Below are 10,276 nucleotides of genomic sequence, written 5' to 3'. Positions count from 1 at the left end.
CAAACAGTCGGTCTGCAGGCGTCGGAAGAGCCGAATAAGTCGCCGGACGAAGAATCTGAAGCATCGCCGATCGAGGAAGCTGCCGTCGAACGTCCGCCGTCCTTGACGGAATCCGCAGCTGCAAGCTGCCGCGACGGAAGTTGAACACTCGCAGAACCCACAACACAGAACCCAGTGAAGCTGAAAAACCCTCCCAAGAAAACTGAAAAACCTCACTCCCACCTGCCTATGTGGGGAGCTGAACTGCACGACAAGAAATTGTACAGACTCCATAAAAACTCTTCATTTAATATAGAATTATTGACCATACCTTGCCCCACCATCTCACCTTATAAACAAATGCATGATGGACAACAAACATTGCATATCATTAGGCATTATGAGAATATTTTATATCTTATTCATATAAATAAACAAATGGACAAACAAGCTACAGAAGAAGCTGCAGAGACCTATTCAATGGCAGCTTCTTCGCCTTCCCCAGATTCGTCTCGTGGGTTGTCTGCTTTGAGTGAAGACTGGGAGCAGACCTCTGGGATGTTCAGTTTATGTAAAAATTTTCAACAAAATATTAAAAAGAAAAAACAAAGGGATGGAAGACAAAAGGAAAAAACAAGAAAGAGGCTCTTGATTTTTCACTCCAAAGTGTGCCTTTTGGCATTGCATTGATTTGTAAGGGGGCACCTGAAAAGTCGTGGCCGTGTGCTAGAATGATTCCTACGCGAATTCCGCAATTATTGCAATTTTTCCATTTCTTTTCTCTCATCGATGGGGGAGGCTTTCTGATGATGACAACACCAACCTATCTAGTTTATCAATTTCTAATCAATCAAGTGAATTCATAATTGTTTGATGAAAAAAGTTTTGTGATAATTATCAAACTTAGAGTTACAGTGACCGTAATTGAGTTGGAAGCCTCGATGATCCAAAAAATACAATGAGTATATGTTTTATTTTGAAAAAATTGTATTTACGTAATCGTCAAAGAAGCAATCTGTAGTCGCACTATCAATATGCGAGACTAAGTAAATCACAGCTGCATTATGTACTTGTCATGCAGTTTAGTTACAAAAATTGCTAAAAGAGTTGAAATTGGAGCAAACCGAAATTGTATATAAACAATAAGTCGATCATTACATTAGTAAAAAATTCAGTTCATCATAAAATGTCGAACCATATTGACACTTAATTTCACTATATCCAAGAACATATTAAGTAAAAAAATATCGAGTTAATACATGTGAATATTACTCAACAAGTAACGAATATGTTAACGAAGTCATTAAAACTCCAAACATTCAGACATCTCCAAACAAGCTCGGAGTGATTGATCAAAGCAAGTCTCGAGATATTGAAGATGCAAGTTTAAGGGAAAAAAATGATGGAAATTAAACTTGCATAGGAAACAAGATATAGGTGAATTGGGAGAACGAACGACCTCTCCCAAAAATGTTGTTTTCTCGAGGGAAGACTCCTCTCAAAGGATGTGCTACCTTCTAAAAATCTTTAATACCTTGTATTTATTTTCTATTAAAGTGTTGCCTATAAAAGGATGTGTAATCTCTCATTTTTGGTGGTTTTGGACAACCCGAACCATACAAATCCTCTCTTAGAAAATACACAATTGTTTGAGAGTGAAAAAGAGAAATGAGTAACAACATACTCCAAGAGGTTCTACTTGTATCGCTTGATGCCTCACCAGAGGCCCTCGCCTCACAAAAAATGGGAACCCCTCGCCTCACAACAACACAGATTCTTCTTCCTATTCAGTAATTACAGAATTCTCAGTCAAATTGCAACAAAACAGAGATGAGGATATAACAAACTAGCAGTAGCCAACCCAAGCGAAGCAACAACAACTAGGGGTCAGTACTTACAAACAACAAATATAACCTAACCTTCAAGCGCAAGCGCAGGGTAGGCTGCACAAGCGCAGGAACCTAACCTTCAAAGGAAACTGCAAATATTTGAGAAAACCCTCAGCTTTTAAGCCTCAGAGACGAAACAATGCCAAACCCACAACACAGAATCCAGTGAATAATCTTAAGAGACAGCAAAACCCTCCAAAGACAAAACTGAACGACCTCACTCCCACTTGCCTATGTGGGGAGCTGAACTGCACGACAAGAAACTGCAGACTCCACAAAAACTCTTCATCATAACATACCCCACCATCTGACCTCAAACAAATGCATCATGATAAACAACGAACATTGCATATAATTAGGCATTATGAGAATATTTTATATCTTATTCATATAAATAAACAAATGGACAAACAAGCTACAGAAGAAGCTGCAGAGACCTATTCAATGGCAGCTTCTTCGCCTTCCCCATATTTGTCTCATGGGTTGTCTGTTTTGAGTGAAGACTGGGAGCAGACTTCTGGTCTGTTTAGTTTATGTAAAAATTGTCAACAAAATATTAAAAAAATTAGGAAGAACAAAGGGATGGAAGACAAAAAGGAAAAAAAAAACAAAAAAGAAAAAGAAATAGAAAGGCGCTCTGATTTCTCGCTCCAAGGTGTGCCTTTTGGCATTGCATCGGTTTGTAAGGAGGGGCCTGAAAAGTCAATGTCCCGTGTGTTAGAAATAGAATGATTCCTACGCAATTATTGCAATTTTTTTATTTCTTTTCAATCTTCTTCTTCGATGGGAGAAGCTTTCTAATGATGACCACTCCAACCTATCTAGTCTTATCAATTTCTAATTTATCAAGTGAATTCATAATGTTTGATGAAGCCAGAAGCCAGAAACCGGAAACCAGTTTTGTGATAATTGTCAAATGTCAACTCTTCTTTTTATTTGAGCCTAAGGTCGACGGTAAATAAGATTTTAACACCCTCAACATTAAAAGTGTGCTGAATCACGAAGAAGCTTGCTAACAACGAATAAAGTGAATTTTTAAAGTTCAAGAAAGTGACTCAATCAACAATATTAAAACTCATAACATCTAACTTGAAATAAACTTAATTTTACCAAACCCCTCACGCTCTCTCCAATTCTCTACGCACCACTACCAAACAAACGTTCTATAAAGCAAACCTTAAAATTAAGCGCAAGAACCAGAGAATTTTAAGCTCCAAGCATTTGAGAATCAAAGGCGAACGTTAAGCTCCAGGTCACAGAGAATCAAAGCAAACTTTCTATAATGTCTTCCGCAAGCAAACACCAGCTAGCATGAGAATGTTCCAACCAGAAAAGCCAAGTCAAAACAACAAAGGTTCACATCACATGGTAGATGATCTCAATAGGACTGGCATCTAGCCCTAACCAATCCATACGCTATAAGCAACTGAGTCAGGTATTTGACAAAAACGACGCCAAATTGTCGTTTCATTCAGCAGACCTCATTGACTGGGAGATTCATCCCTTTCTCGCTCCCTTGGGTAACCTGCAGGATTCGGGCTTCTACTCCTACTGGGACTCCTGCTGCTTCGACCCCTGACTGGGGGGGACCTGCTGCTTCGGCCCCTGACTAGAGACCGCTCCCGGATTGGACTCCTTGAACCATTGTATGGTGGAGCAGGCTCTCTAATGGGACTCTGACTACGGCTCCTAGAGCCATTATAAGCAGCAGGTGATCGTGAGTATGATCTCTCTCGACCATACCTTCTCTCCTGAGGTGTAAGAGACCTGCCTCATCATAACAAATACTCAAAACAGAGTGTTAGCAAATTCCAACCGATAATTACTGCATCATGGAAAAAAGTAGCTTCCAGGACAGAAATCCAAATTGTAAAGGACAAATTAAATGGGAAATCATTGCACCACATACCTTGAGTTTTGCCTTCTCTTAGGAGAATAGTATTCATGGCTTCTGGAGCGTGATCTTGCATAGCGTGGAGGAGGAGACCGGGAATAGCGAGGTGAGCGTGAATACCGAGGGGGAGAATGTCTTCTGTCATAATATCTACCACCCCTGCTGCTGCTGCTGTTATATGAAACATGTAAATTTCCCAGAACATTGATCACAAGTGACGTACAGAACAAAAACACCCTGGCAGCACTAATAGGAAAATGAAAACAGGTTTCAACTGCTCCTGCCCTTGGGAACTTTTTTATTTTATTTTTTTTGGCTCACGAGACATTCATCCATCAAATGTGCTGCAATGCCTCACATGTGAATCCCGATAAATGTGATCTGATAGTTAGAACCTCCTAACATGTTAAAAGCAAGAAAACAAAGTCAGAGAGAGGAGGGTGGAGAAAACCAACCTAGGTCGCTCCCTTGCCCTCATATCAGCTGGCTTTTTCCTGTTTTCCTCCGCAAACACAACAGTCAACTGGCGGCCAAGAAGAATCTGACCGTCCATATGATACTTTGCTTCAGTAGCATCATTAGGATCAACATATTGAACAAAACCAAAGCCCCGAGGCTCCCTGAAAAACAGGAAAACAATAACCATTACAGAGAGATGAAGAAAGGATGAATGTCAAAATATATGTATACACGCAGAGGCTTAAAAATGATAAGAAAACATTATCTAAGGCATAAACCTCCAGGAGCTGTCTAAGAAACAGAACAAAACCAGTTACAAATGGCACTGTAACTGGATTGGAGTACATAACATTCTTGGTACCTTGCATTTGTGGAAGTTCAACTTCCCCAGTGAAAAAGAGTTATCCAGGGGATTCAAAACCAAGGTAGGGGTTGGTTTCCTTTTGAACAATTGCTAAAGACAAGCAATTCTTTTAAGAGACTTCCAGATGGGCCCCTCAGGATCAAAATATGCCAATACTATTGCAGAAATTTACTTTTCATCAAAACAAAAAGGAAAATGAAAAAATTCAGTAATGGAACTTAATGATCCCCATTAACATTAAAGGTCATGATAAGCATAGAGCAAGCACTTGGCTGCTGACCTTGAACAGTGTCAGTTTTAAGATGACTTGAAATTCTTCAAACTTGAAACCTTGAAATCTTCAAAATGTATGGAAACCCAATTTCCTTCCAATCTTCACTACCAATAACATCATCTTACTGACTGATGTCAACAGATCCCTTATTACTTCAATCTCTCAACAGAACTCTTACTACTTGATTGATGTCTTCAAAACTTTTATTTCACTGTTAAATCTCAAAAAATTTAATAAAGCAAAGCAAGTTCAAATAATAAAAAGAGTAAAACATGAATAAAAAATCAACAGCCAAGTAAATTTTAAACATAGTACAAAGCAATACAATTTGAAATAAGAGAAGAGAAGAACAGGGAATAATCATTAAGAAAATTTTGCTCGAAGATGTTGGATCCCCACTTAATAGATAAATTGAGTTAATATTTTTAATGAAATAAGGAAATCTCTTACTCAATCTCACAAGCTCACCCTGTATAATAATCTCGAGGAAGGTAACTCGAAGATGTTGGATCCCCACTTAATAGATAAATTGAGTTAATATTTTTAATGAAATAAGGAAATCTCTTACTCAATCTCACAAGCTCACCCTGTATAATAATCTCGAGGAAGGTAAATGTCCTTAAGAGGACCAAATTGCCCGAATGGCCTTCGGAGGTCTTCCGGCCTACATAAAAGCATAAACAACAGATAAATGGATATCAAAAGGAACTGAAGTTAAGAGCTAAAATAAAAACACAGTCTAATGAGAAAACTTAGTACCATGCATGACCAGGAAGTCCTAGACACAGACATCTAATATGGATGACAAATCATAAAAAAGCAGCATGGTGGACTGAATTCCAGCCATGGAGGCTATGGTAGGGCTTGATAAGCCTTACCTCAAACCAAATAGGACTAGGTCATAGTAGAGCAACCTCACTAATGTAATAACATATGAAATTGGATACATTACTCAACTTTTTTGGATGGTGTAAGACTTAAAACAACACATGAGACAGACATGGAAAATTGTCCAACTTCTGTTTTATAATATAATGAAAACAGCAACATAATCAAATTCATATGGATATGAGAAATTTTGATATAACTGCAAGGGAATCGAATAAGAATAAGATAACAAAAAGGCCTCATATTATCAAAGAGGATATAGGAGTACACAAAATATAACCAAGTCATGTTGTACTTTTCAATCTTCTTCATCAAGCAAACAAAAAATATATATATATCAATTTTCATGCTTATTGGTACATGAAGACCCACTTGTTTGTATGCATTAATTTAATTCAACAAAAAAGTTAATAAATGCACTCAAGTAAATCGATCACGTTAAATGTTTGTAGTTTGTACAGGTGCTCTGACACAAAGCTCATGGATGCACCATCAAATTTATAACTGATTTAATAAAATAAAAAGGGAACAAGTACATAGATTATATTTAGAAGCACCTACATAAATTTGATTATGTTGCAACTCACACCTTGGACCAAATTTGATTGAAAACAACAATTACTGCACACCTACAGGTTATGGGGCATTGATTGAGATAAGGGCCCTCATAAAAAATTTCAAGCACCACAGATGATAAAAACACTCTCTTTTACATATTTCATGTCAACATAAAAAACTTTAAAATATTAAAGTTTTAATAACTATACAAAAACCAAATAAAGATAAGAATACTAATGACACGACATTATATAAGAGGTTTAATAACTACAGAAAAAACTAGAAATAAACATAGTGATGACATAACACTACATTGTTTCAGTATAATAACAAATAACAATGAATTTAAAGTACATACCTACAATCATGGCGAAGGTTGCGAACTAAAAGACTAGTTGGAAGATCTCTACCACCACGACCACCATAGCGACCCCTTGGGCTAGGGCTCCTTCCTCTCCTACCATAGCCCCTTGGAGGTGAAGGGCTATAGCTCCGTCCCCTCATTTGCACACACAATTCTCAATCTCTAAAACCTAAGACACACAAAAGAAATAAGATCATTCAAAAAAAAGATAAAACAACATCCCCTAAGAAAAAATAAAACACATTTAAGAGGGAGATGCAAAAGAAATAGGCAACAAATATTGAAAATGACATTGTTAAAAGACATTGAAATAAAAAGATCAAATGAATACAATTCTCTAACAAGTAAAACACCCGAAGCCAATATATTTGCATAAGCTAGAAGTCCACATTGAAACCAATGGCATAACTAGATGAAAAAGTAGAATTACTAAAACATAATTAAAAATATCAGCAAAAATAGTTGATAAGTAATATACAATAAAGGAGCATGGCAGAAGGTCAATTCACTAGCATAACAACCATTAGACCCAAAAGCTTACCAACATGATCAAATTATTTCAATCATCAACTATTCTCAAACATACACATCAACAAAATTCATGTCTCATCTCATGCACAGTCGAGAAGACCCACTACAAGTGCCAGGGTCTTGGAGATTAGGATAGGCTACTCTGTTAGAGGTCTGCCTGGAAAGATGGATGGATGGATGGACTCACGAGCCATCTTAATACATACAGCAATATTAGCTCAAATATGAGCTAGGCATTGCCCAACACTTATAAATGAACATTGCAAGCCAATTACATTTCCTAATTGTAAAAAATGAATGTTCAAACCTACAATATGTTCTAAAAAATGTGTCATCTTAACTATCCACTAACAATGTAAAAGAAAATCCATTTTACATCTAGTCAAAAAGAAAATTGCAGAACCATGTGTTTCATACATGCAACCTAGTAGAACTAGCACTTGCAGACTTGAATTTAACAATGAATTCATTCCACCCAAGTCTATACTCGACTGGAATGACAGAACAATGTAAAGAAGACAATATGTTGTAAAAATATAGATTTACAACCTAGTTTTGATAGAATAGATAAGAGGGCACACTATAGTGGAACAGGACAAGAACAGATTTTAGTAAATACACATTAAGGTCAAAAAAATAGAAATATACTTTTTTTTCCAAATTCAATTGAACTATTCATTTGTCTATAATGCTATCCTTGATATTCCATTAGTTAAAAAAGACCTCTCTCTCCAAATATAAGATTAGAACATTGTACAATCTTGACATTCTCTACCCACTTGACGCAATCCTATATCAACAAATCCACTTAACTAAAATCAGGATGATATTATTTCTAGTAATAAAAAAAATAAATGGATGCAAGATTCCAAGACACAGATGATGGAGACTTCTGGTAAGTATACCCATTCAAGAAAAAAAAATGTAGCGAGCAGAGAAATCTGATTCTGATGTGTTTGGTCTCCCCAATAGACACTGAAAAACTCATCTTTCCAAGTAATGCTATATAAATACTGTGCTGCTTATACACACCTACAAGTAAAAGTAATTTGAACTACGAAGACGTAGAAGCTGCCATAGAACACATTATAAAAACAGGATTCTACTCTATGCGAACCCTAGAAATTAAACGTGTACCGTCAACTCAAACAAAGATAGCACATACACAAGCAGAAGCCTTGATAATAACAGCCAATTTACAGTTTAGCTAGCAAACCCTAGAGCCGAGAAATAAAAGAGCACCGAATCGATTAATTCATCATATGTTCGACAAAAGAGCAGACAGACCACAGTACACGAACATCTAACCCTTTCCCACCGGATCATCATCCCCAAAAAACAAGAAATTAAAAATACAAAATCAACAAACAGATGAACTTCAAATCGATGAATCGCGCATGTATTGAAATAAGAAGCAAACAGATCGAGCATTCGAGAGAAGGAGCACCGGAGAGAAGAGGATGAAGAACCCGAAGGTGAGAACGGATCGAGGACTGAGCAAAATCTTGAATCGCTTCTTCAGCTCCGACGGCGCCGTGGACTGATTGGGAAATACCTAGGGCTAGGGCACACCGGTTTTATGCGTAAGTGTACATATACAATACAGATAAAATAGCTAGAAGGCAGCACGCGTATTGCTCGTGGGAGTGGAGTGGGCAACGTTAAATGATGTTAATGAAACGGTAATATTCCTATCCTTGTGCAAGAAGATTTGCACACTTAATAAAAATAATTTTTTTATTTTCTATAAAATTAAAACCTTATTATAGTTTTCCAAAGCTAAGATGATAATTTTGTTAATAAACATCATTACCAATTTTAAGATGGAATGGAAAGGAAACTCATCTTGTTTATTACTTCCATCTAATTTTATAATCTTTCATTTTATTTTATTTTATGTTCATTCATAATTCATTTTATTAATAATATATATATATATCCCAAACACGGCCTTAGATGTGTTGACTGTGTGAATTCTTCTTTTTATGATTTTTATATTGAACGAGCCTTCTAATACTAAAGCTACTTTGGGTAATCTCAGTAAAGCTAGTAATAATATCGCTAATGAGTGTCCAATTAAAAGAGATTTTATGATATCTACTCCAGAATATGTGAAGTATAATAATTGCATTAAATTCTCAAAGCATGTAGACCAAGGTTTATTTTAATGCTTCTTCTTATAATATTAGGAAGAATAAATTATTAAAAGGGTTGTTGTTGAAATATAACAATTGAAACTTATTTACTTTGACAACATTTGATAGAACAAGTGAAAAACTTGCTCAAAAAGATCCCCCAAATGGGGTCTATGGAATGATGACTCTAAAAAGATAAAATTTTAAAAGTGTAAGAAGGACTTTGGAATGAGCTGTGTGAAATGATATTTTCAGTAAATTTTTTGGAAAAGATTGGATCTTCTGACTTGAAAGACAATTGATAATTAGAAAACATATAGAGATATCTTCTATGCAGGTCTTTTAATACTTAAGTTAATCATGGTCACGTTATTGAAGGATACAAGTGTAATGTAGATGAGTGTGGATAGTGTTTCCCTAAGATTGAAAAGTCTTCATAAGAGTTTGTGCTGAAAAATCGAAGATAGATCTTCAAATACGATGAAAGGATTCGAAAGACGAGGGGTCAAGAGATATTTAAACCCTTGAAGGATTGAAACGCATGGCACATTGCACAATAGCATGTGACACGAGGTGAGGTGTTCATTTGTACTTGGGTTAGGCTCTGGGAAGATCGTGATGGGCCAAGCCTTTAGGATGCTAGTCCCCAAAAAATCTAAATTTTTTGTCTCAAATTTTAGATGAATTGAAAATATTAATTTATAAAATCTAATTTTTTTATTTATAAATATAGAAATTAAATATATTTATTTCAATTAAAGTCTAAATATATTTATTTAAATTCTAAATATATAAATTAATATATTTCAAGTGCATAAAATATAAAATGAAATATATATAAATGTATACTAAATATATAAAAAAAATATAAATTAAAATATATATTAAATGTATAATAATAAACTATTGATAATATTTTTTAAATGTGTACAAAATATAAA

The 10,276-nt window shown here is 35.6% G+C and overlaps 1 protein-coding gene across 3 annotated transcripts; it reads right to left on the bottom strand.

The window, feature by feature from the left end:
* Nucleotides 1–3,121: 3,121 nt before the first annotated feature.
* On the bottom strand, nucleotides 3,122–8,792 carry LOC127804638 (serine/arginine-rich SC35-like splicing factor SCL30A). 3 transcript variants are annotated; one of them, XM_052341530.1, is made up of 6 exons: nucleotides 8,648–8,792; nucleotides 6,664–6,838; nucleotides 5,446–5,523; nucleotides 4,218–4,382; nucleotides 3,778–3,933; nucleotides 3,122–3,635 (listed from the first exon to the last, which is right to left on the bottom strand). In XM_052341530.1, exons 2-6 carry the CDS (start codon nucleotides 6,807–6,809, stop codon nucleotides 3,350–3,352), a joined length of 831 nt encoding a protein of 276 aa, XP_052197490.1. In that variant the 5' UTR covers nucleotides 6,810–6,838; nucleotides 8,648–8,792; the 3' UTR covers nucleotides 3,122–3,349. The 3 variants fall into 3 exon arrangements, with proteins under 3 accessions (XP_052197490.1, XP_052197491.1, XP_052197492.1); XM_052341531.1 differs by having other exon boundaries at nucleotides 3,778–3,930; XM_052341532.1 differs by lacking the exon at nucleotides 8,648–8,792 and having other exon boundaries at nucleotides 5,328–5,523; nucleotides 6,664–6,813.
* Between the last annotated feature and the right edge of the window lie 1,484 nt (nucleotides 8,793–10,276).

This window comes from Diospyros lotus, chromosome 6 (genome assembly GCF_014633365.1).
Source record: "Diospyros lotus cultivar Yz01 chromosome 6, ASM1463336v1, whole genome shotgun sequence".
In the NCBI taxonomy this organism is placed as follows: domain Eukaryota; kingdom Viridiplantae; phylum Streptophyta; class Magnoliopsida; order Ericales; family Ebenaceae; genus Diospyros; species Diospyros lotus.
This window is presented reverse-complemented; position numbering and strand designations above follow the sequence as displayed.